At 54.2% G+C, this 26668-nt stretch overlaps 1 protein-coding gene across 4 annotated transcripts in view; it reads left to right on the top strand.

Moving 5' to 3' along the window:
- Nucleotides 1–26668, top strand: part of PRKAG2 (protein kinase AMP-activated non-catalytic subunit gamma 2) — a 195027-nt gene that overhangs the window by 100498 nt on the left and 67861 nt on the right. For all 4 annotated transcript variants that reach the window (XM_033099142.1, XM_033099143.1, XM_033099144.1 and 1 more), the window contains one exon: nucleotides 23643–23860. In XM_033099142.1, coding sequence (XP_032955033.1) covers nucleotides 23643–23860 — 218 coding nt within the window. The remainder of the gene's footprint in view (nucleotides 1–23642; nucleotides 23861–26668) is intronic.

The raw sequence follows: 26668 nt of genomic DNA on the forward strand, positions 1-26668 counted from the left end.
CTCAGTGACAGGAAGGGCTCAGGTTGGCACCGGGGGAGGGACAGGCAACAGAATGTCTCACTGAACAGTGTTTGCTGAGGGCAAGCGCAGACGCCCGGTAGTTCCTAGAATTCTGAGTTCATTAGTTAGGTCGCTCTGAGTCCAGGTAAGGAAGGAGGGCAGGAGGGAGGGAGGGAGGGAGGGAAGAAGGAGCGAGGGAGGAAGGATCACCGTCATGCTTCCCCCTCACAATGTTGAACAATAGCTGGCTACATGGAGAGTTTGAGGAGAAAAACAACTTGAGCTTTGGAGCCAGACGGTCCTGGGTTCCAGTGTAGCTCAGCTGAGTGCTCGTGGGTTTCTTCTCCCTACTTGGGTTTCCCCACCTTCCAGTGGCAGCAGTACCACGCCCTGTGATGGACCGTGACTAGTGTCACCAACGTGGGTGCCTCGCTGAGGTCCATGTCGGGACCTCGTCCCTGCGCGGCCTTACCCCACCCTTTTGGGGTTGGGTGAGAGTCTTCTGGTGAAATATTGACCTGTTTGCTGGGGGGGGGGCTTCCTGTGCCTTGGGCCCAGTGCTGCCTTTAGCCCGCTGGCCGCCGGGGGCCGCAGGTCTGCAGGCTCGGCTGGCCCGTGCAGAGCCCTCTGTGGACCTGGCCCCGCTCGCAGGCTGCTGTTGAACTTGGCTCTTGGTCAGGCACTCAGTGCTTTGTGTGTCCTGTCATTTGCCGAAGCGAGGGAGCGGGACCACTTTAAGGGCGCCCCCCCCCCCAGAGCTGAATGGCTGAATGAGGTGGGGCATCAGAAGGAGCAGCATCACCTTCTCAGCCCCCCCCACCCAGAAGAGAGACTTTTGCTGCTGAAGAGAGCTTTTGGCCTTTAAATTTCCATTCCTCTCCGTCAGAGGCAACCACTTGATCCCCTGAGCTTGGGAGATGCTAGAGAAGCTGACACGGGCTAGAGGGCAGGGCTGCGTTTCTCGGAAGGTCCCTCAGTGGCTTCTGTGGCCACTGGCTAGTAGAGGGAGGGACCCTTGGAAATAGAGCAGCAGCACCTCGGCAGCACTGCCCCACGGCTCCATGCTGGTGCCACCAGGGACGTGTGACCCCGGGTCTCCAGCCCGTCTGTCGGATACGTACACACGCTGCCGTTAGTTCTCCGGCCAGCAAAGTGCCGTGTGGCCTGCACAAAGGCTCCTCCAGTTTGGGAAGCGTCTAAGAGGGAGGCACTGGGTTTTAGTGACCTGACCCAGTCGTTACCCAGGTGTGTGAGCGTGTCCTCTGACCAGGTACTAAACGTCCTGGGGTTTGAGGAAATGGCGCTGGAGCTCCCCGACGTGTCCTGTAGGCAGACCCCTTGGGGGTTGTGCATCCAGTGCCCTGTTCTCCCACTCGTTGGCCTGGCTGGCTGGCTCCCCCGGAGCCAAGGGGCCTGGAACTGCAGTGGCCTCAAGGTCACGTTGGAGAAGTAGAAGCAATTGCCAGAATGCGTTCTACAGGCTGCCTATACTTGGCCTTTGCTTAAGCTGCTGTGACTAGGACCTGGAGAGGCCCCGCGGGTGGGCATCTTTCTTTTGGATGCGTTCCTTGAGAGAGTCAGGAAGCCTTCAGCTGGCGACATGAGAGCACAGACGTGGCCTGTGGAAGTAGATGGGTGGGGGTTGCACACACGCCAGCCTCCCGTGACCCCTTGGTTGGAGATCGTGGTGTCTTCCGAGGACTCACCTTTGCGGTGCGTCGCTGTCCCTTGTGGGGAGATGCTCTGACCCTTTCAGGACCCTTGTTCTGTGACCTGGGGAGACCAGTGAAGGTGGACCCCTTGAGAATCTGACCGGTTAAGGGCAGGAGGAGGAGGAGGGAGCGTGACTTCCTGGCCCAGGGCTGTGAGCAGGTTCTCCGGCACCGTCGCTTCTAACTAGTCATCACCACCTACAGGGAAAGCCTGATGTCACCTTTGGCGGTCCAGGCCCGAGGGGCAGGAGAGGCCGGTGCTTAGGAGGCTGGCCTCTGACTTCAGGCAGCAGAATGTGCCCTGACCGTAATTAGCCTTCTTTTACGCATGACTCAGCAGCATCACTGTGTCTGGCTGTGACTGAGCCTGCTGCTGGCTTGGGTCTCCTGCAGGCAGCCTCCCTCCAGTGTCTGTCCCCTGGGCCCCTCCGGCTTTCTGCTTCTCATGCACGGTGGCTGGGACACCAGCTACAACAGGTCAGGTGGCGTTCTACGGCAAGAGCCAGTGTGCCTGCCACACAGGCCCCAAGGACTCCTACTGGGCCACGTGCCTTGTGACAGCATAGTCCTGCCCTTCCTTGTACCTGTGATTGCAGAAGGGAAGGTGGCCCAAGGTGCAGCTGCTGCAGTCATGGCGGAGTCACTTCCTGTCCCTGGTAACAGGCCATTGTTAGTGGTTTGTAGTTGTGCTCTGTGGGCTGTGTCCCCAGGGGTGGCCAAAGAAGGCTTCGGCATTGAGGTCCCACTTGGCTTGGAGAAACGGGGCCCCTGACAGCACTTGGTGGGCTGGAAGCCGCGTCTTACCAGGGGCTCCCCTTGCCCAACGCAAACCCCTTTGGGCTGGTTTCCCTGTGATGAGGACCTGCTGTATAAGTAGTTGGTATCGAAGCCCTCACTCCAAGGAAGGATGCACCTGTTCCAGACCTGCCCTTGGTACACAAGCCAGGTCCACGTGCGGTGTCATTTCGTCTTTACCCTGATAAGCAGGTCTCAGAAGACTCAGGCTGCAGGCTCGAAACACTCCCCGCAGCAGCTCTGACCTCAGGAGTTAGAGGGCACGGTCGTGACACTGGTGTGTGGGAGTGGCAAGAAAAGGGCAGTAGGTAAGGTGGGGTTGGCCAGAAGGGCCCCTTCGATGCCAGCCCTGGTCCCCGAGGCTCCTGGATGTGGCGTGATGCCCCCTGCAGGGTGCGCTAGGAGAAGAGGCAGGCCTGTGGCTCTTGCTTTAGCGGGATGGGGACCCCAGAGCCTGGCACTTCGACAGAGACAGAAATTCATTTGAATCTTTGGTGGCATCTCTAGGAGACACTTAGGTTGCTGATCTTTTGGACAAATGGGATTCTTTTCTTTCTGGGTCCTGGTGAAAACCAACGCACCTGACTCTCACATCTCCTTCCCTGAAAAGTCCCAGTTTCTTTCACTGTTCCCCATAGCTGCTCAGTTGGCCAAACATGGCCATGTCCCATGTCCCCTTACATAAGAAAGCGAATCAGGAGCTGCCTGACGGGCACGTGGCTCCTGCGTCACGCTCCCTGATAAGCTAGCAGAGGAGTCATCACAGCTTCCCCGGTCCCTGCCGCACAGGGGCACGGCCTCGCCGGAGGGTGGCACGGCACGCACAAGCCACAAAGCCATCCCGCATGTGTGCCTAGCGTCTTATTACACACCCGAGTGTGCACGCAGACACAGCCCTGAGGAGTGTCTGTCACAGGCAGTTCAGCTGGGGCAGGAACCACACCTGCCAGTCCCCGAGGCCAGCTTTATGTGATGGATGAATGTCGGTGGACAGATGCTGGCTCTGTGTTCAGCCTGCTGGGGTGACCCTCTTTGGGGCTTAGTGCTCCCCGACCAGCTTTCCCGGCAGGATTCTTACTAACTTCCACCTCGCGTGTGGTGTGTGTGTGTGTGTGTGAGTGTGTGTGTGTGTGGACCCGACTGAGAAAGGGGAACAAACATAGTGATCCTTCCTTTTCTTGGTGCTGTTCAAAAGGCAGTGGGCTTCGCTCTTCTCAGCAGGAATGAAAGGGAGACTCGGCAGCCTCAGCCGCCTGATACCAGAGGGGTTTCCAAAGCAGTTTGATAACAGAACGTTTCATCATGTACTTCAGACGTCAGCACCTCTGTCCAGGGTCCAGGGAGCCGGAAGTACAGCCCGGTTGCATTTACATTGTATCAGAACGTTGAGAAACTCTCGTTAACCTGCTGATAATCAAAAATGTGTTCAGCCTGACTGGTCAAGTCAGGGGTGTGTCTTACAGTAGATAGAATCTGACACACCAAAGAAACCTCCTTCAGCTCTGGGTTGGTCGGAGGGGTTCAAAACCTGGTCCATCACTCGCCAGCCTTCCTCCCATTGTGCTGTGTGTCCCTAACAGGGTGACCTCCCCTGCACCCTGCAGGAGTTCCATGAATCCTTCATTGCCCCCCCAAAAGGGACTCCTCAGGGGACTTACCTTCTTTCTGTTCCTTATCTGAGCACTGCTTACACAGATGTACTCACTTGTGCAAATGCATGCACTCGTGATGTGTGCACTTTTCGGTATTTTGCTCCAATATCACAACACTCTTAAAGACCCGAGCAGCAGGAAGATGTGGGAGCAGGGGAGCGATCCGGCTTCACTGCGTCAATAATACGAACAGGAGAGTGGGGGAACCCGCAGTGCCTCGGCCAGAGCTGAGAGCGGAATTGCTGCCATCCAGGCGGGAGACCCCCGTGGGCGGGAAACACCATTTATCTGCCCACTGGTAGATTAAGTAGGAAACATGCTGGAAAGCCAGCGGAGTTCTGCAAACAGATTTTCTTGCTTGGAGCAACTGCATCTCTCTGCAGAGCATTATTCACTATGGTGGAGAAGGGCCACCTTTCTTTTTCTCTTCTTTGCCTCTGGCCCCCACTGCTGCGTGAGTCAGTGGCATTAAAGCAACAGGCAATGTGAGAGGCTGGAGCGGAGTGTGCCTGGCGGTGTCTGTCTGCCGGGCGTGTGTGCTGGACTCTGGAGAGCTTGGCTACAGGGAGGAAATGGTCCAGGCAGAGCTGAGGGACAGGATGTGTGAGAACGCTTGCAGGCAAAGTGTGCCATTGACAGATCAGTGTCCACTTTGCTTTGTTCTGGTTCTCAGGCTGGAACCCCCAGCTTCTGAGCTCTGGCTCGCACCCCCATACCACTCCCCCAGTCAACTCCGCTGTCCTAGGGGGCGTGCCCCTCCGTCCTTCCCATGATTGTTAATTCATGGTATCGGTCTTATTGTCCAGCAATTTGGATATTTTCACTTGAGGTTCTTGGGATTCTGAATGCCTCGCCTTGAGGAATAAATTATTAACAGGTGAGCGTTAAACTTCAGATTGCACTTGCCTATGCGCAGAGTGGCTGTGGTGTGGAGACAAACGAAGTAAGTTAGACAAGCAGATGGGGACACACCCGGCAAGGCTGCGGGAGTGGGCTTGTTCTGTGGATCTGGTTTTCAGGGTCCGTGTAGACCTGCACACCAGCCGTCTGCTGTTGGCATTTACGAAGACTGGCCTAAATGTCAAGGTGACTTTTCCCGTGTCAGGCTAGCTCCCATGTCAGGGGGGAGAGCCTTTTGATTTCCCTTTGACAATGAGGGTGGGTCTCCCTTTTGAAGGACAGGAGCTAGGGATATAAGGAGAATATGGAAGACAAAATCGGGCCAACCCAACAAAAGCTGACTTGTTCTGAAAATCGGACTGTTCTTCTTTGCGTCTTTCTTATAAAGGCGCACGGCAGAGCGACAGTGTCCAGAACTTGGTGCAGAGACGGAAGTGTTCTCCATCTGTGCTGCTGCGTAGGCCAGCCACTAGCCACGCGTGGCTGTTGAGTCCAGAAATATGGACAGTGCAACTGTCGTAGTTCTAGGGCTGCTGGAACAAAGCACCACAAACTGGGGGCTTAAAATAACAGAAATTTCTCTCTCGCAGTTCTGGACGCTGGAAGTGTAGCATTTAGGCGTCAGAAAGTTAGCTCAGCTGGAGACTCTGCCGGAGAAGCTGCTCCATGCCTTTCTCCCCCTTTGCGTGTGTGCTGGCAGTCCGTGGCTTGTGGAAGCATCACTCCGATTCTGCTTCCGCTCCTCACGTGGCGTTCTCCCCTGTGTGCGTGGCTGTGTTCCAATGTCCTCTTCTTCTAAGGACACCAGTCATATTGGGTTAGGGTCCCCCTGATGACTTCATTTGAACTTGATCACTTCTGTAAAAACCCTATTTCCAAATAAAGTCACATTCACAAGTTTTTTTTGGCCAGGGGTTAGGATTTCAACATGTCCTTTTGAGGGGCACAGTGAACCCATGAGAGCAAGGAGGGACTGAAGTTTTCATTTGATTTAATTTTAAATATAAATAGACACACGTGGCTAGTGACTGGCTCCTGTGGAGGGACAGTTTGAATAATTCAGCATCTCTGTTCAGAGCTCCCCTTGGCCTAGTGACAGCTCCGAGCCGAGCCAGTGTCACCTGCTTGCCAGTGAGGCTTCCTCCCTGGGCAGCAGCCCCGAAGGGCATGGAGGGGCTTGTGGGGGCACGACTAACGCCTAAGAGACGAGGGAGAAAAGGGCTGGCACTCTGATGGGCGCTTTTACCTGCATTTTATGACTTAGTTGGCGCAGCAAGGCTGTCTCTTAATTCTTTGTGGTCTCGTCTGCACGAAACACCGGGACCTCCTGTGGGACCGCTCTGCGGATTCCCAGGCAGGCTGCATGGGTTCTGCGGAGACATTTGGTCTCTAAATGGGCAGGATACGTGCTGAGAACTGGCTGGGCTGGGCGCCGAGCTAGACTGTTCCTGAATGGCAGGACCGGGTGTGGAGAGCGAGGGGCTGGGCCTGGCTGCAGGGGAAAGCCGCCCTCAGGCCTCTCCTCGGGGTCCCAGGCTCCCAAGCAGCTGGCTCTCAGAGTGTGGGTCCCAGACCAGCTCATACTTGGGGACTTGTTAGGAATGCAGCGTCCGGGCCTCCATCGCAGCCAGCAAACCCCCATCTCTGGGAGTGGGGTCCAGAAGCCGGCGGTGACCGGGTTCTTGCTCAAGTTCCGAACTGCTGGTGTGGAGCCCAGTTCTCACTCCCGTGCGTGAGGGTCACTGGAGGACCCCGTTCAAGGGCAGGTTCAGATTCTGTGGCTGGGGCCTGGGGGTCTGCGTGTCCAACAAGCTCCTGGGGAGGCCATGCTGCTGGTCCTCCACCCACACTGCAAGTCACCAGGGTCTAAAACGAGCTCCACCAGGGCTGGCTCTCAGCCTCCAGCACCCGGAACAGAGCCTTGCAGGAGTGTGCTTCATTCACTCACCGTAACGTATTTGGGTGCCGTGGAGGGAGCTGCCGAAAGCCACCTCCTCTTCCCTTTGGGGGGAAGGAAACATTTTGCAGTGACTTATACAATGACCTCTTTCCTGCTAAATGTTAAGAAAAAAAAGCCACGTTGCTCAGAACGGCATTGCAAGATCTCAGTAGGACTATTCCATTCATCTTGGGTGCTGCCAACCATTGGCAGGGAGAGCCGTCTCCGACGGAGGCGTGCTGCTCTTGCAGTCCGGGGGCGCTGATTTGTGAGGGTCCCGGGCCCCTCCACAACCCTCTGGCTTCCCTACCCCTGTGTCCCCCCATTTATCTAATTCTAATCAGTCTCAAAGGCCCGCTTCTGCCAAGAACCACCACACACACCCACACACACACACACGAACACGAACACCCACCCTCTGCTGTGTACCAGGCTTTATCTTGTCTGACTTTCATTTATATATGAACATCTTTTCTTTTTCCAAAAGGGACTTATGCAAACTTAATCGTTGCTTCCTTGCACTGTGGCCTAATGAGCTCATGGATTTCCTTCTGTTGCCCCAGCCGTCCCACTGGCCCTTGTCCCAAGCACAGGACCTTGGCTCCTGCTTTTTCATATCCCCCTGCAAACACTTCTCTGTGCAGGGGGTGCCCAGTAAATGCTTCATCGTCCCGTTGGTTGATTATGTCAAAGCAAAAATACTCTGGAAGGCCCCTTTGCCATTTCTTCACCAAAAAAGAAACATCTGCAGTGGGAAGGGCCCCTCCTTATACCCGCCTCCTCCCCGTCTCCCCCAGGGTGAATCTGTGGCACCGCCAGCTTCTGGGTCTCCCGCCGGTAACCCCAGCTCCTCTTTCTCAGCAGGGGGCTGAGACCGGAACCGCAGGCATCCGCGCAGCCGCAGCCAGGTGGCACTTTCCCAGGTCTATTGGGACCCAGTCGGCAGCAGTCACTGGGGAGGAAGGCAGCCTTCTGGGGGATTTAGTCACCAGGCTAGACCCCTGCCCAAAAACACGAACTGCAGCCATGAACCAGCCATCATGCTAGCCGTTAACTTGGTTTTTCGGGATCTCCTACTAAAACACGGGTTAACTGTCACAGCTCTCAAGGGGAAATAATGGGGAGCCTGCGGGAGTAGCCGCAGCTGATGGTCCACTTTGTTCTAACCACTGCAGGCCGTGCAGGGCCCCCCACCATGTGCCCCAGGCCGCTGTTCTCCCCCGAGGCTATCTTCACCCGTCCCCACCGGGTGCACCCTCCAAGCACCTGGACTTGTCTGGGACCCACTGTCCCAGATGTGATGGACCTCCTGCCCAACTGCCTGTCTCGGTCCGAGACTCCCCGAGGACAGGGCCCAGGTTTTCATTTCTCTCTCAGAGAATCTGTGGCAGGTGAGCCAAGGGAGGGGCTGAGCCTGCAGGTGGCAGCCCCAGCTCGACAGGGGCCTGGAATGAACAGAGCTGTGGCCGAGCTCCGGGGCTCTCTCCCTCCCAGGGGAGGGCTGGCCAGCTTGAGACAAGCGATGCTGGCTCCTCCGTCTTCACTTTCCCTCATGGCTGCCCCTTCCAGTCTGTTCCTTCTAGCTGTGTCCATTGTTACTGGCCTCGAAAGGAGAGGGGAGGTTTTCCCAGCCCGCCCCTCAGCTGGATCTTTAACCATTTTTTGAAGCTTTGCTGATGGGTGGGAGGTTGCGCCTTTTGTAACTGTGGGCAATGGTTTCCTCTTAGCCATCTGATATTTAGGCAGGAAAAAGAGGTGATTGCTTTGGGTCCCAGGAGAGATGATGACATTCAGAGCTGCGTGACGGGCGGCAGTGCAGAAGACCCCGATTTGTCCCCCAAAGCTCCCCACTTTCCCACCTGCCCCCAGTCACCAGAGAAGCCACTTAATACATCCACGATGAAGTCCTGGAGCATGGCTGAGGGACCCTGCACTCTCCCCAGCACTGCAGGTGGGCCCCGGGGGCTGTGGTTTTCTCTGAAAGCATCACTAGGCTTCTCAGAGCCACACTCTTAATGGTAAAGAAGAAAGGGGAGAGGGGGGAGTGGAGGGGAGGAGGAAAACAAGATATTTGGGATCTGAAATAGAAAGAAGGCCTGCGGAGCTCCTGGCAGCCCTGGCAGGGGCTGGGGAGGAGACCCTGGTCTGAGGCCGACCCCTGGGAAACCCCAGCAGCCGGCCACCCTGGGCTCTTGTGCCAGCAGCCAGCCCACACGCTTAGGCCCCTGAAGAGCTGGGGTAGTAAGTACACAGAGTGGGGTCTACCTTTTCCGCCAGAGGAAGCCCAGACTGTTCTCGCTGTGCTGCAGGTCAGGCGGACGCAGTGCCTGTGGTCTCCACCTGTCTACACGGCACCGACCCCTCCCCCCGTGGGCATAGGGTGTCCTGCACACTGGGCTAAGGGCTAGGCCAGTGCCCAACCTTACAGCTTCTGCCCAGATCCTCATGAAGAGATGCAGCTTTCAGCACGCTTTGTGCACGAAGGTACCCCTGCTACCTGGGGAGGTAGCTGCACACGTGTTCAAATTCAATCTGCCCATTTCACTGATGGCTACACGGAGGCTCAGCTTATACGTCAGCAGCCCTGGTGGGCGATAGAACTAGGAGTTTGCTACTGAGGTCCTTGCAGAATAAGTTGAAAGAGAACAGGGGCTGTGCTTCCTCCAATGTGTCTGCAGCCCCGGGCCCAGTGTCCAGTTGCGTGCCAGGCCTCAAGGAGCCCATAGTAAACGCGGTGTGAGCAGATCCACAGGACGGCCTGTCCCAGACACCTGCTGTGAAGGGCTTGTCCTTTGGGAGCCCCTCAAAGTAATTCTTGCCGGGGCACTTGCCTCCCCGTCCCCCAGGAGCTCATAGATATTTTCTCCAGTGGCTTTCTTGGGGGAAGGAAGGCTGAAGAGCCCTAAAGGTGGAAGTGACTGGCTTTGTGATTCTGTGGTCACATCAGAGGGAGCAGGTTCAGCAGAGACACGGACGAACAGGTGACCGTTGCTTTAATTTACACAACACCGAGTCATCAGACTGTGCCTCGCTACAGGCCCTGTGCCCAGGGGACACACCCCCCGCCCGCCTTCCTCCAGTTATGTCACCGCCAGCAGTCTCACCAGGTGTCATGTAAATGTCACATTACCCTTGGCAGGGCTTCCCAGCACGTCGGAAACTTGGCTGCAGGAAAGGCCAGGAATGTGTGACACCTCCCTGGGCTCCCTCAGCACAAGCCTGGTGACCCGCTCAGGGTCCCGTGACCGTGGCCCTGCATCCCACACACTCCCAGAGCCCGGAAGAAGGGGCGGGAAGTGACACGGGGACCAAGAGGGACAGTGGGAGTGTCCCCTGGAGCAGTGTGTGCAGCAAACACCTAACTCCTTGTTCTGGACCCTTCGAATCCGCATGAGGACACGGGGAAGCCAGGCCTGGGGCTAAAAGGGAGGCTGCCAGCCACAGGAAAGGGTAGCTGGAGACCCGGGAGGAGACACAAAGCAGTAGCGAAGCTGGGAGGGGGTTTTAAAGGGAGGGGTTTTAAAGAAAGCGCTCTGGTCTGGAATCGTGCTCAACCTGACAAAGGAGGAAATCCTGACACCTGCTGCAACGTGGATGAACCCCAGGGACATGATACCAAGTGAAAGAAACCGGTCACAAAAGGACAAATACTGTGTGATTCTGGTCCCTAGAGTTACGGGGCGGGGGTGCTGAGAGATGGGGAGTGAGTGCTTAATGGGGACAGTTTCAGCTTGAGGACATGAGAACGTTCTGGAGATGGATGGTGGGGATGGCGGAACGACAGTGTGAATGTATTACTGGCTGCTGACTTGTACACTTAAAAAGGGTTAATGTGGTAAATTTTACATTCCACGCATCTTACCACAATGTAAAACAACATTTTTTAAAAGAGAGGCAATTCTGATCCACAAATCAGGTTTTTCGGAAAGTCTTACTGACACGTTCATGCATGTTCACGTACTCAGCACATAGGTTTCTAAAGCTCCGTATGTTGCCACCGGGTTTTAAAATGGAGGAAGAGCCCTGTGCAGCTGCACAGAAGCCGCTGCTGGGCCTGAGTGGCCGTGGGGGACGAAGTGGGCACAGGTGCGCCCCCAGGAAGGGGTGAGCCTGGAAGGAGGCCCGGCGTCTTCCTTGCACAGCAGCCACTCTGGGCCAGCAGCCATTTGGCGGGTTCTCGCCCTTGCACCTTTGCTCTGAAACCCCCATGCACCCCTAGGAGAAGCCCCCCGACTCGTGGTGGCCTAGTCCAGGCCTCCTGCACTGCCCCTGAGCAGCTGGGGCTGTATGTATGCTCAGACCTACACCAGGACCCCCTGGGGAAGACGGTGATACTGATTTGTCCCAGGCCATGGCCGCTGCTCAGCTGTGTCCGCCCACAGACGTGGAATGTCCGGGGGCACTCGGCCTGCCCCTCCCTGGCCATTCTGCAGGGACCTTCCCTTTCCCCAGCCTGACCGTTTCACTCTATCCAACCCTCTCCCTTCCTAACTGGCCTGGAGGGTACAGGCTGCCTGTCTTGGGGAGTGTGGGGGGCCGGGGAGGATGGTGCCTGAGCCTCAGGGGTCCCCAGAGCCAAGATCTCAACCCTTTTCCTGCTCAGCAGTGGTCACTCCATCCTGTCTCCTGAGATGACCTTCGGGCCAGAGGGACGGGATACCAGCTGCTGTTTTTCATTGAGCAAGTCTTGGGCCCCAAAGCTGAGTGGTCTCATATCCATCAGAGCCCAGCCCCTCCGTCCTCAAGGCCCGGGGGACAAGCACCAGGCAGCCGGCCCCCAAATTCACATCAGAGCACGTCCTTAAAATGTCAGCTTTCCTGCAGAGTTTACATACAGTCAATTACACCCGTTTTAGTGTCTGTTTCTGTGAGTTTGGACAAACATATCTAACTGTATAATCGTCACCAAGACATGGAACGGTTCTGTCACCCCCCCAAAGTTCCCTCATGCCCTTTCATAGTCAGCCTCTCCTTCATCCCCAACCCCTGGCAACCGATCAGGGGTTTCTGATCCCCTGTAAGGGTGCTTTTTCCAGAATGTCGCCTAAATGGACAAAAGCATTACGTAGCCTGCAGGGTCTGACTTCTTCCGCCGAGCGCAGAGCCTTTGAGATTGACCCACGTTTAATCTGTCCATGGTTCCTTCTTCTTGTTACTGAGTGTGCTGGCAAAACTGTTTTCCAAAGTGTCTTGTCTGTTCTATTTTGCGTTTTCATCAACAACGGGTGAGAATGCCTGTTGCTCACCAGCGCTTAGCATTGTCAGTTTTTAACTTTTTCAGCAGCGTAACAGGTGTGGAGTGGTGTCTCCTTGTAGTTTTAATTTGCATTTCCCCCACAGTTAATATGTTGAGCATCTTCTAATGTGCTTGTTATTGGTACATCTTCTTAGGTGACGTACCTGGTTCGTCTTCTGTCTGGTGTTTTTGTTGCTGTTGAATTATTCTCTTGTGATGGAGTTTTGAGAGTTGTTGTATATTCTGGATACACGTCCTTTAGCACGTATGTATCGTGTACATATTTTCTCTCTATCACTTGCCGTGTTTCATTTTCTTAACAGTATCTTCTAAAGACCTTACGTTTCAAGTTTTGAGGAAATCTGGTTTCTCCGTTTGTTCTTTTATGGGTGGTGCTGGTCAGGTACGCTGTTGACCGAAGGACTGCCACGTATGCTCTGTGGATACCCACCGAGCAGGGCAGGTGTGCCAGGCACCGGGTGTGGGGGTGCCCAGCGATGGGTGAGCCTCCACAACTTGTGCACCGTGCAGAACACAGGACACGTAAAGAACTAGCTCCCGCACACTGTGATTTTGTAAGGGTGGCCCGTGCCAGGCACATACGAAGCGGGAATCATTAACGCTAGAAACCAGCGCCGGCTTCACGAAAGATGAACGTACGCAACAATCGGTGCCGAAGCTGTAGAGTGACTCAGAAGGAAAACAGGGAGGAAACCGCTCCCTAAGCGCTCTGCTCCGACAGCATTTCTCAGACGCAGCTCTGGAAACCCCATGAGGGGAGACCAGAGAGAACATTAAATTATGTGGAGGCAGAGGGTACCCACTGGGCACCACTGAGTCCGGGGCTCCAGCCCATCTTCCTCCCTCTTCGGTGTCCCATGGTGGGGGACCGTGACTTGGACCAGCCATCAGTGTGTGGCTGCGATGCTGAGGGGTGGAGCCTTTCAAGTGAAAACAGTGTGTAGAAAAGGGAGACTCCTTGCCCTGCAAGACTCATCAAACAGGGGAGGTCTTTGGGAGGCGGCTTTCCAAACCCCAACATCAAGCTAACGGGGCTGGCCTCTCCCAGCCCCATAATACAAGCCCTAACAATGGTGGTTCTTGTGGGTCCGATGCTGGAAAGCAAGTAATGCTCGACTCCCCAGAAAGATGGTTCTAGTTCCAGAAAAATTCAGCTATGAGGTGTCAGCTTTTCTTACGTCCTGAACTCCCAGAACTGTTGTTGTGTTGTTGTTTAGGGCAGAGACAAGCCCTGGGGTTGAGGTTCTGGGTTGTTTTTCAAAGGACGCAGTGTGTGTTTCCAACGTGAGACGCTTTGTCCCCCTCTGCTCTTCCTTCCTTCTCCCTCCTCCGTGGAGAGACTGCCCATTAATCACTGTGGGCAGATACCCAGGAGGGCTCACAGGCCCTTTCCGTGGGAGGGGAGCGAGGAGAGCTGAGCTCTGGCCCCATAGAAACCCGGCCTGGAAGGCTTCCCTGCCAGGCCTCCCGGGCACGTCACAAGCAGAGGGCCTGGTGGGTGGTGTCAGGTGATGTGTTGAGTCAACAGACCCACAGGACAGCCCTGGTTGGAGTCCCGTGGCAGCTGGCTGCAGCCGGCACCCCAGGAAGGGAATGCCCGGGACTGGCTGCCAGCTACCACCTGGCCTGCGGGGACCCAGCAGGAAGGTGAGCGCCTGGCAGGGATCACACACCCACAAACGGCCTCCCCAGCCCTGCCTCCTCCTCCTGCTTCCAGAGTAGAGGTTGGGACACTGTGCTCCCGGGTTCACATGCCATCATGCCTGGTCCAACCGTGTATCCTGACCTATCAGCTGTACAGCCGAAAATGACCCAGGATGCAGCTCGGGGAAGGGACAGTGGCTCAGAGCCCTTCCTGGGTCACCCACAGCCCCTGCTCACTTGTTCTGAGTCCAGAGCATAAAGGAGGGGGCATCTGGGAGCCCCTCCAGGATAAGGCCCGACAGCCCAGCACCCAAACGCCTGGGGCATTGAGCTCTGTGGGAGGGGCCCACAGTCCGGGGTGGGGGGGCAATCAGAAAACTATCATCAAGTTTTTGAGGATTCAAAGTGGCCCACGGTGCAGAAAGTATAGAAAAAACTCAAGGTACAATTGCAGATTTTAGAAAGCACGCTGCAGGAGCTTCCATGTGCCAGGGTCTTAGCTTGGGGTGCTCAGGGCATCCTCTTGACTCGGCCATCTCCTCGATTTCCCAGCCCGTTTTCAGGCCCCATGTTCTGCTTTGTGGGTCCCTCAGCGCGGACACAGGTACTGCTAGCCGCTGACGCCGTGGGAGTCCGGCCACCGTGTGGGAATAAGGACTATGACAAGGTTTGGAGAACCCTTGGGATTCAGATTCTTCAAACCTGGCTTTGACAGATTTAGAATTGCCCTGAGGTTATTTCTGAAAGGAGAGAGAGAGAGAGAGAGAGAGAGAGAGAGAGAGAGAGAGAGAGAGAGAGAAGAAAAGAAAAGCAGGTAGTGGATGACCAGGACTTCCAAGAGGGGCAGGGGACAGAGCCATGTCCCAGGCACAGAGAGAGGAGGCCTGTGTGGCTTCCCCGGTCGACCCCTCTATGGTCCTGTCTCAGCAGAAACCCCGCATGTCCCCTCCAACCAGATTTGCGATTACATCATAGCCTTACCTGTGTGCACTAGACAGGCTGGCTTTGCAGGAACAATTTGCCTAAACAATGCTATGTTCTAAACAGGCTTCTCGGAGAGATCAAGGTTAGACAGACTTGTCTGAACTTGCATAGAAATCTAGTCCTGACCTTAGAGCACATCTGAGCAGTGCAGGGCTGTGGGGGCAGAGGAATCGTGCCCATAAATATTCTGGCCTCACCTGTGGGCAGTGCAAGAAAGCCTTCCCTGCCCACCAGGCACCTGGGAAACCTCATGCCTTCCTACTGAGTTAGCGTCCTTCCCTGTGTCCTCTCAGGAAATGACAGTCACCACGCTGACCCAGGAAGAAACCTAAAATCCGCTCAATCCCTCCTCCTCCCCCAAATCCAGCATGCCTGAGTCATGGCTTACCACTACGCGCTCTACCCTGTGCAGCCTGCAGCCAGCAGGCTGTGCCCTGCCTGGGGGTGGCAAGGAGCCTAGGACAGGCCACCGAGAGCCTGTGTGCAGTGGTGGGGCCCCAGACAGCCCCACCCTCCCACCTCTGACTCCTGGCACTGGCTGTCCCCTGTGTGAATGTGTGCTCTCACATATACTCATGGTTGTGACTTCCAGTCTGACACCTCCCTGGGCACAGGGAGAGCACCCGACTGGGGGGGCTGAAGACCCAAGTCATTGCTGTGTGTGGCCCAAATTCTGCTCCAGCTGTTGCCTTTCGTCCTGACACGACTTCTCAGGGTCTGCGGTTCTTCCACTGTAAAATGAAGTCATGGGACATTTGTCCGCTAAGGTCACTCACTGGCTATGATTCCCTGGTGGGGGCTATCCGGATTCTGCCACGCTCAGCAGAACTCATCTGTGTACCACCAGACGATGCCTGTTGCTGTTGTGATTCCACAAAGACCTTCATCAGAAGCAACTGGTCTGTAGTGATTTCTCCTTCACTGGAGAATCCATAGCAAATTACTTTACAGAAACCATTTTATATGGGAAATGGATTATTCTAGAATCTCTCTCTCTTGCTGCAAGGCAACTAAAGGCTTTTTTCTCTTCTCTCTTCCCCAAGGATTGCCTCTGAGCTCCTACATCAAAAGACACATATGCTCTTATTTTCTGCTCTAGTGAAGTATATATAGGGTCACATTTGGGGTCCATGAAGCAGAGCTCGGGCCTCCAAAGGAGCATGAAGAGGGCACAGCTCTTCCAAGGCCAGGGCCACCCCAGAGGGCCACCCCAGAGCCTGGCACCACACCACTAGTGCTGATTCAAAGTGAGCCCCTGCGAAATTCCTACTTCCTTCCCCCACCACTATTTTTGTTTTGTTTTCTTTTGCCAGTTTACACATGCAAGTATCAATATGCTAGAGCCAACGGTTTAATGACGAGACACAGAGAACCTTACTTTTTTTAAATGCTTTTTTTTCCTTGTAGAAGAATAAGAACCTTAGAAAGTGTCCTAAAAGAAGTTGGTATTTTTTCCCCCGTTTCTTCCACCTCCCCCGCCCCTCTGCCAGGACGGTTTAAGCCGTTGTTTCTCAGTCTAGTGTAGGACACAGCTCCCTGGCCCATGCTGGTATTATGAGCCTTGCGCTTCCCCCGGCTGAGGCCGTCGGTTGGCTGCTGACAGCAGCTCATGGCAGCTCTCGCCGGCTGCCGGCCACTCACGCTGGCCACCGGTAGCCCACGGCTGCTCACAGCAGCCCAGCTCCAGGGAGAGCTGTTGTTCACAATTTTAGCTGTAGAGGGCGCAGCTCACTGGCTGATGTGGGAATCGAACCAGTGGCCTTGGCGCGTTAGGAGCACGGCGCTCCAACCACCTGAGCCACCGGGCCAGCCCAAAGTTGGTGTTTTTAAATAGAATTTTTCCCCCCACTGCATTGCCATCATGCTGTGACTCCAATAATACTTGGGACATTCTCTGACATATTTTGAATAGTTTCAATTATCAAAGGTTATAAAACAGACTGTTAAGAAGAGTCCATAAGCAAAACTTGCAGCCCCTAAGCCTTACTCCAAGTTAATACATGACTTGAGAGTAAGCCCTAGGGTGGCCAGAGCTACCTAACGCCATCAGATTGTGATGCCATCCAGGCCAATCCTGAGACGAGAGTCAAGAAACTACGACTGAGAGGAGAGGTCCTGGTGGGGTGCGTGGGGTTGAGAAGGACATCTGTTCAGTGCCTTTCAGGAGAAGGGCAGTTCTGGAGCATTTGGAACAAAATCTCCAAGCAGCCAGCGGCAAAGGAGCAGGGGCCCTGGAGAGAGCTGGCCACTGCGTGAACCCTTGGTGTCCAGGGGTGAGGCGTAAAGCAGGGACGGGCAGAGGTTCAGAAGGCACAGGGAAAGCTGAGAAAGAAAAGGTTAAAAATTAAAGCAGTGAATTCCCCTTGAGAAAAGGCCTCGTCAGCGAAACAGCGTGTGCTGGGCACCACCCAGCACCCGGTGGGGTGGGTGCACTCCACTGCTTTGTGTAGTGCCCGGGGATTTCTATCCCTTCCAGTGTCCCTTTGTGGCCTGGTTCCTTAGCAGCAGGGACCGTGCCTCTCCCTGGCTGTGCGCTTTTGTGTGACGTACCCTCCCTGTGCCACCATCCCCCTATGAGCCACGTCACTGTGCTTCCAATGTTAGAAACGTCACAAAACCCCTCCGGTTGAGGGTCTGACGAGTAGTTGTGTGACAGTCTGCATATAAGCAAACCCCTCATCCAGTGTGAATTGAAACTTTGCTCTTCTCACTCCTGCCTGTTAGGAACATAATGGTCGGCAAGGATGTTTTGAGATCAGAAACAAAATAGGTCTCGTTTTTGCCTGTTGTTTTTGACCATCTACATGAAAAAGGCTGGTGCTGCCCCAAGGGTGGTGTGAAGGAGGGGGTGCACATGTGCACAGCCCAGAGCCATCTGGTCTACCTGGCTTATTTTTCCACAGCAAGAGGTTGACTTGCTCAAGGGCCAGGGCTCGTGGGGGTCAACCAGGCCTGGAACGGGGGGCTTCTGCTTCCCGTCTCACCACTGTTGGTCGGCAGCGGTGGCTCTGCTGACCTTTCTCCTACCCCTTCTCTCCAGACGCAGCTCATGCCAGCAGAGCCTGGCCCTGTGAAGTCACCACTCCGGGCTCCCTGGTGTCTGGAGCCACTTGCCCGGTGTCTTGTGTGGCTGCCAGGAGCTGGTTCTGTTCCCTCACTGAGTCTATTCACTTGTCCTGGCTGCTGCCCGGAGAGAATCAAAGGCATTGTCCTGCTCAGAGGCGGACAGCGACCCTGAACAAAGTCCTTAAGAAGCAAACGAGGGAGGGAAGGGCTTCTCAGAAGAACAAAACGAGAAACCTGCCCGTCTTGCAGGGTGACTGTCCCCCCCCCAGCCCAGCCTCGTGGGGGCAGATCTGTTCCACGTTCTGAAGTTGAGGCTGGGCAGTGCTGGCCCCCAGTGCCTCTGTGAGCGCTCCCATCCCGCCAGTCTCGGGGCTCCCTCCCCTTCTCCGAGCACCTCACGCCTGGTGTTACACGCACTGGACTCTCCATGTGTATTGCGTGGTCCTGTCGGCTTAGGTTTGGGATTGGGGTTGTTTTTGTCCCGTTTTTCCCTAACCAGACGGAAAGGTGGGACTTGTCTGATTCACCATAATATGCTCCCACTCAACGGCTGTGCTTGGCCCAGCAGCTGGCGATCAGACACACAGTTTTCCTGAAAGATGGAACCTACAGTTGAGAAATAAATCGGTCTACTTAAAGTAATAGGGGATCGGGTCTGCAGCACCCTGTTTTCCTCTTTATTTGTGGATTGTGACATCAATATTTTTAAAAAGACAAGTTTAGGAATATCCTTCTTACCTGTCCCACTTTCCTTTCATGAGACAGTCCCGCTCCCTCACACTGGTAAAATGGCATGAATGGGGGTAAAAGCCACTTCCCTGTTGATCATGTCTTTACCTTTCTGGCTGACATGAGAAAGAAACGCCATTGGAGGGAGTCCACCCAAGGCCACCTCATCACAGGAAGTCCACAAAGCCCCACGCCCGTCTTGTCTTCCTGTACCCCTTTCCCTTCCAGACACCCCTTATTTCCCTTCAAGCACCTAGTGCTTTCCAAGCTAGCTTGTGAAGCCCCACTTTCTGGAAGAGCAGTTCACACACCCAGAGTGTGATTTGCAGTCTCTATGTCCCTTCTCTCTTGGCAATACCCCAGTTTAATCACAGCAGAAGAGTTTAGGATTTGGAGCCCAGACACTGTGACGGCTGCCATTTACTCACGAAAGGACCTGGGATAAGTAACTTCTTCAGTCATGTTTCCTCACCTGTAAAGTGGGGTGATAAACTGCGCCCCCCCCACCCCCCGCCGGGTGGCTTTGAGGAACAAATGGAGCAAGAGTGTGTAAAGCATTTTGCAAACAGCAGACATTCTGCGGGGTGAAGACAAGATGTGGTTACTGCAAGACTCTGTCTCTTAAAGCTATTTCGGGTATCAGTGAAAAGAAGGGGCATATTTTTGGTTCTAGGAAAGTTGTTTCCCTAAACTACACTCATTCATAATCCACACGTCATATTACCTGTCCCTTTCCCCACAATGTTGCTTTACCCGTTTTTTGGTCCACAAGACTGTTCTCCCCACAAAAATCACCCCCCCTTGGGAAGGGAGAGGGAGGAGACAGAAAGGCAGGTGGAAAGATGGAAGAATCTTTTCAACATGGAAGGATTTCGGTGAGAAGGAGCAGCGTTGAGGGGGCTGGCAAATCATTCCACTCTGCTAGAAACCAATCGTCCCCACCCCCAGGTGAAGCCCACTTCCCTTCTCCGCGTCCCAGGCAGTTCGGCACGGTTCTGTCAAGGCCCGTATGGGCTCTTGCCCTCGATCGGGTTGGGTTAGGATTGTGGCAGCCACACAATAAGCAGACGCTACAGTCTGTGTGTGTTAAAGAAGCCTCTTAGGTGGCAAGCTGCTTAGTCACAGTCTCTTTAATTATTTACATCTGAGAAATTGATGTTCTGTACCCAAAGAACTGGCGAGGGGTTCCACCGGTGATGGATGTCCATTACACGACGGCAGCTGGGCTTCATCCAGCCTCTCTCAGACGGAGAGCGAGGATGCATAGAGAAGAGGGGAGAGGGGCACATGCCCTGTAGAAGACAGGGAGCCCAGGAAGACCAGGCCCTCCGAGCGCTTCTCTTAGTATAGTGGGCATGGGAGGGGACGGACCTCCCGGAGGTCCCAAGGGGGCAGGAGGCACTTACATATGGTGTTAGCCATATGGTGCAAAAGCAGAACAGTGGCAGAAAAGAGTAATTTTCTGAATAGAGGCTGCGTTCACATGATTTATAAGGGGAAAAACAGAAAAGGGTCTATGATGCAAGTCTTCGTGGCCAGTTATTTGTTCCCATTATCAGACACAGCCAGTGTTTCCAGACTCTTCCAGAGACACTCTAGACATAAGCAGACAGACAGAATATCTGTGTATGTATATTCTTTCCCCCTTTTTGGAAACTATAAATGGCACGCTTCTACACAGATGGCTCTGCAGTTTGCTTTTTTCACTTCCCATGCTACCTCAGAGATGAAAAGAAGGATGGGCTCTGCCGCATTCCGGTAGCGGCTCGGGGCTGTCTGTGTGGATGTGCCATGATTTATTTAACCTCTTCCTATTAACGAGCATCTGTGTCTCTAGTCTCTGCTTTTCCAAGCCCCACGCTAATAATGAATGACCCCATACCCTGGCCATTTAGCAATTACACAAATGCGTCTGCGGAACAAGTTCTCAGAAGCGGAATTGTTTGTGACGAATGTGTGCATTTGTAGTTTCGACAGTTATTGCCAGAATGCCTCTGCTAAAGGTCCAGGTTTCCTCTGGGCCTCTGAAAAGTCCTGCGTGGGCGTGGTTCGAGCCAGAAAGTCTGGGCTGGGACTGGGAGTCCAGTCACAGGCAAGGGGAAGGGCTGCTTTAGACGCGCCCTGTGTGAAGACACGGGTGTTTTTCTCTGTTGACTGAGGGGTGCTCAGACCACGGGGGCCGGCCCTCCTTCACATGAAGAACGGAGGCTCCCAGAGGGGCTATGCCGGAGGGGCTCTCCCAGGTTGGTACGATGTGGTTGGTGGTGCAAGCTTTTCAGCCTAAACGCCCGCCCCCGCCATCTGCTCTGTTTTGCTCTTTTGTCGGGGCTCCAGCTCTCGCCCCCAAAAGCAGGGCAGGCCCTCCAGAAAGCACGTAGGATAGGGCTCTGCCTCCAGTGGCCAAGGGACAGTTGGGAGCACAGTCCCTAACATTTCCTGTTCGACTGTGACGCTGGGAGCTAGCCCATTCTCGGCCGCACTGTGAGAAGGAGACATGCTGGTGTGTCTGCTGAGGACTCTGTCACTGGAAGAACCAGTGAAGGACATGCCAACAGTCTGGGGGCCTGAGGCCAGTGAGACGTCCGGCTCCACAAACACAACAGCGTGGGCGCTGCTTCTCCTGGTCCAGCAAAGCCCTCGGAAAGGCTGGCACACCCCTTTGAGCCTTGGCCGGCGTTCTCATTCCTCGCCCTTCTGTGGGCATCTCTGGGGAACGTTGGTGCCACAACCTGGGAGCTTGGCCTGGGGAAGGGCTGGGACCTGCGCCAGGCAGCCCATTTGGCGTCCTGCCTGCCAGACTGCCCGGTCCACCCCTCAGGAGCTGCTAAGCCACCAGCTTTCCTCCTGTTTGGGCCTCACTCTCCTCCTTCCCCACTCCTGTCATCCCCAGCCCCACCTCAAGGCGGGCCTTGCTCTCGGGACCTTTGAGAGAAAACTATTTCCAAAAGTTTTGGGGCCTGAGTGTAGAGCCTTCTGTCTCCTGCTTTCACCTACAGACCAGCCTGGGGCTTGGGAGCATGGATTCTCACTTGGCATGGATGGCTTCATGGGAAAAGGGGTTCCCTGGGACATGACACTCCTTTGACTGGTTACTTCCAAAACTCCTACCAGGAAAGATATGCCCCCACACTCTCTGGGCACAGGGAGGGAGAGAAGATTCGAGCTAAGCTTGAGCCTTACCGGTTCCCTGCTCCCTCCTCTCTCCTTACCTGTTGGCTGGCCAGGCATTTACCAAGCACCTTCCCCTGGCCAGAGAGCCCTGGGTGCTATGGGGACCCAGAGGGTGTGGGCAGGATCCCTGCCCCAAAGACTTGCGTACTTGACATTTACAGCATGTCCTCATAACACACGATCAGGGGAAGGAGGGCTCACGTGGCTGGGAGAGTCGGGAGATGGGCGACTGGCTGACTTGACAGCTGTGGGAGGCCACGGGAGTGGGGGTGAGGCTGGGAGCAGAAGAGGGACACACGTGTGCTCAGGGACAGAGGACAGGAGCCTGGAGCGGAGCACAGCGAAGGAGACCCAGGCCACTGCTGGTGGCTGAGCAGCCCTCGTCCAGGTCAGAGGCGGCGAGCGGGGGGCCTTGGCCGTGGCCGGCGGCCTGTCCACTTTGCCTTGCGTCATTGGTTTAAATACCAAATTTAAAATGAAACCTTTGTTTTCTTACCTGTAAGATGGGAAGACCCGACCGAACTGTAGAGCCTGTGTCTCTTGGAAAACAAATCAACATCAGGCCAAAGTGTCGTACTGTTAGTTTCCTAGAGCTGTGGTAACAAAGTATCACACACTGGTGGCATAAAACAGCAGTTTCATCTCTCAGGGCTCTGGAGGCTGGAAATTGGAAACCGAGGTGCCCCCAGGACCACGCTCCCTCTGAGACTCTGGGTCGAACCCTTGCTGGGCTCTTCTAGCTTCTGCCCGATGCAGGCAGCGCGCGGCAGTCCTGCACGTGGAGGTGTATCACCTGCATCTCTGCCTCCGCCGTCACACGCCTTCTCCCTGCGTGTGTGTCTGTCTCTGTATCTTCTCCTCACATTGGGTTGAGGACCCACCCAACTCCTCATCTGAACTTGATGCCTTCAAATAGGGTCTTCAAAGAGCGTATTTCCAAATAAGGTCGTGTTCACAGGTCCTGGGGGTTAGGACGCTGACACATCTCTTTGGATGACAGGATCCCGCCCAGAACAATGATCTTACGGCGTCCGCTGTTCGTGAGTGAGGACCGCCTGCTCGAACCACGCCTCCTGCATTGCACAGACCCGTTCACGTGGACAGCTGCTTACCCCTGGCAGACGTGTGTCCCCATCCTCCCCATCTGCTTTCCCCTAGTTCCTGTCCATCTAAATCTTCACTTTGCAAGGTCCCTTCCCAGTCCCCCCGCCCCGAGCATTCATCTTCATAGTGAATTCTCACTACTGCAAACTCAGTGACAATATTTAGGCGGCAAATTTTGGACAGCAATAGCTTGTCTCCTCGTCTGGTCCTTAATGTATGTCGTCACATGATATCTGCAGCATTGACTTCCGTCTCTGTTCAATACTCAAGGAGCTTTCCATCGTCTTATCTCAAGTAGTATGGTTTCCGCTCCGTGTGCTCTCGGCACCATGCTTTGTAGGGGAGGAAAAGGGACCAAACAGTATTTGAGTAAATGGAGGAAAACAGTGTCCGACGTGTGCATGTGTAAGAAGTCTTTCGAGCCAGGCAACTTCTGAACTGTTCGTGCACCCCTACTCCCAGTGAGGGGACCCTGCCCAGGACTCAAGTTGGATGACGAGGGACTTTCTGGACACCATTGATTCTAAGGGGTTAGAAATCGGTTTATAAGAGCTTTCCCCCAATATTTAGGATTTAATAATTTGATTCTTGCCACTTGAGATCTGGGGCCCTGGGAAGTGGGGGAGTCTCGTTGTGCCTCCCTCCACCTCAGCCGGCCTTCTGACAGCACTCTGTGGTTTCCTTCTCAGCCTCGGGCCTCTCTTCCTCCCCGTCCACGCCCACCCAAGTGACCAAGCAGCATACATTTCCTCTCGAATCCTATAAGCATGAGCCTGAGCGACTGGAAAATCGAATCTATGCATCGTCTTCTCCTCCAGACACAGGCCAGAGGTTCTGTCCATCGTCCTTCCAGAGTTCAGCCAGGCCTCTGTCTGCATCACCGACACACTATGCGCTCTTCAAAACCGTAAGTCTGGGCCTTGTTTTGTGGGCGGGCCGCCAGGCATCGGGAGGGAAGGCAGCGTCTGATTGTATTCAGCTGAAGCTGAGGCTGTGCACTCCTGACATGTTTGGTATATTTTATCATAAATCATAGGCTGAGGGGAAAAAATGGGGAGGGCCCAGTAAGCAAATGGAATCCCATGAAAAATGGTAACATCTGGAACATGACCTGAAAAAGTTTTCTGTTCCCTCAGCTGCTTTTTTAAAAAATCGGTCATTGAAAGCTTTGTTTGAGTTCATCTTGAGTGAGATACCAAAGTAACAAGTTATAGACAAAGCAAAAAAAAAAAAAAAAAGGTTTTTAAAAAACAGAAATATGAGTCTAGAGTTTTAACATTTAATGTTTGACATCATTTGCATTGGGACGTGTTCTTGAAAAGGTGAGCCTGTCACAGTGGCGCTGGTGGTGCAGCAGGTGTCTGCACCTTTGTGAGAAGCAGGATTAGTGGGTAGGGATGCAGGAAACTGGCTCAGCTGCAGACCGGAGCCCTCCACATTCCCACACGGTGGGCCTGCGGGGGGAGGTCCTGCCCCTCATTGCCTGCCGGGCTCATGTTAGGTGTCACAGAATATCAACACGCTGTTCCCAGCAAGGACAGAAGAACCACATCACCAAGGTCTGTCTGTGGATGTCACAGTTTTATTCAGTTATTGTATTCACTTCCTGGGGCTGCTGTAGCACAAACTAGGGGGCTTAAAACAACAGGATGCCATTGTCTCACAGCTCTGGAGGCTGGAAGTCTGAAATCAAGGTGTTGGCAGGGCTGTGCTCCCTTTGAAGTCTCTAGGGGAGGGTTCTTCCTTGCCTCTTCCTGCTTCTGGTGGCTCCAGACTTTTCTTAGCTTGAGGCAGCATCGGTCACTCTGATCTCTGCCTCCAGCGTCATACGGCTGTCTTCCCTCTGTGTCTGTTTGTGTCCAGATTTTCCTCTTCTTATAAGGACACCTGTTATATTGGATTAGGGCCCAACCTAATCTGGTATGACCTCATCTTAACTTGATGACGTCTGCAGAGACTTCATTTCCAAAGAAAGTCACATTCACAGGTATCAGAGGTTAGGACTTCAACAGAGCTTTGTGAGGCTGGAGGACACAATCCAACCACATCCATTGTTGTTTTGGGAAGGAAGAAGATGTGTTTGTCCTGAGAGAACATACTATTACTATTGCTCTCGTTCATTGAATGGTTATTTTATTAGACTAGCAGAGTATTGTTTTAAGTGCTGAGGGAGGAAATGCAAGCTATTGTTTCTGCCTTCTAGGGCTTACAGTCTTACTGGGAACAGAAGGACACTCAGATAAAAGTTAAGTAAAACGCAGAAAGTAAGTTGGAGGGAATAAGGCATGAAACAAACAGTCGAAATCGTGCTTTGTGCTGAGGGCGACGAAGTTTGTGCAGTGGCACCAAATGAGCTGAGCCCGGAGAACTGGTAGGGTTTAAATAAGGGGAGAGCCTTGTAGAAAAGAGCATTAGCCATGGCTTGGGGTGGGCATGAGTGTGACATGCAGCACACAGAAGGAAGGGGCCGTGGTATAGGAGCAGTGGGCTGGGGCCTGCCTCTGAGCAGGTGGGAGCCTGGCAGCGACAATGAGGCAGACAGGAGACAGAAGATCCCCAGGACGGATGACAAGTTAAGACAGTGGTACGGGGCTTGGTCCCCTGGAGCTACGAGCCCAGGAGAGGGCCGTCCCTGTTCTTGGATGTGAGTGAGAGAAGATCTATAGAGGCTTCTGTTTTCCTGGCACTGTCAAAGAGACTTGGAGATAGAGAGAAGGGGATGTAAAAGAATCCCAGAAGAGAATAAGACCACCCAAAGATTATCAAAAGTAGGAAGTCACCACCTCCCTAGGGCCAGAGGGACAATGATTGGAGGTGGTTACCAGAGCCCATCAGATGGGAGGTGGAACTGCATGGGGGGGGCAGGGAGGGGAGTGGGGAGATGCCCCCGCTGGCCACAGGTGCCATTTGTGGCACAGGGATAGAGACCCTGGCACCTCCTTCTCATCCTGCCCTCCAGCGTTGTGTCTAACCTACCCAGAGGCCAGTGGGCTAGGAGATCGGGGACAGACAGACCCTGTGGGAGCAGGGAACAGAGTGACCAGGGGAGGGAGCAGAGAGGGAAATGACCAGCAGAGAGGATTAAATGATGTGAGAGATGTAATAGCCTCTAGTTAGTGGCTTCTTCTCATTGACTAGTGACAATCCATGGAAGAGCCCCTTTTAGGAAGCGACATTGATTAGAAGAGAATGCAGTTAATTTGGCTTTAGGTCACTTGACACGATGGTGACAGACACAGGGTTTTTCCCTGCTGGCAGAAGTTTTGTGCTTGGGACAAGCCCAGAGCTTTTCCCTAATTAAATAGAAGGGAATCCAAAGAGTGCGCTGGGTCCACAGTCATCTTTCCCCCATGATTAGTTCCTAGTTGTTTCTACTTCACACAATTATGAGGCCAACCAGGGTGTGTCCTCCCAGGCCTTCTAAGGTGGTTCTGGGGCCAGAAAGGCGTGTCCTCGGCTATATCTATACTCAGCCGTGGACACGTGTCCTGGTCAGAGAGCCTAACAGTGAGTGTGACAGGACCATGAGATTTCAACAATGATCCAGATGTCAATGAGTGGCTAAACGAGATGTGGCCATTCCATACAATGGACTATTATCCAGCCTTAAAAATGAACGTTGAGGACATTATGCTAAGTGACATACCAGTCATAAAAGGAAAACACTGTATGACTCCACTTACGTGAGTTCCCCAGAATCGTCAGATGCACAGAG

Source organism: Rhinolophus ferrumequinum, chromosome 26, assembly GCF_004115265.2.
Source record: "Rhinolophus ferrumequinum isolate MPI-CBG mRhiFer1 chromosome 26, mRhiFer1_v1.p, whole genome shotgun sequence".
Taxonomy (NCBI): Eukaryota; Metazoa; Chordata; class Mammalia; order Chiroptera; family Rhinolophidae; genus Rhinolophus; species Rhinolophus ferrumequinum.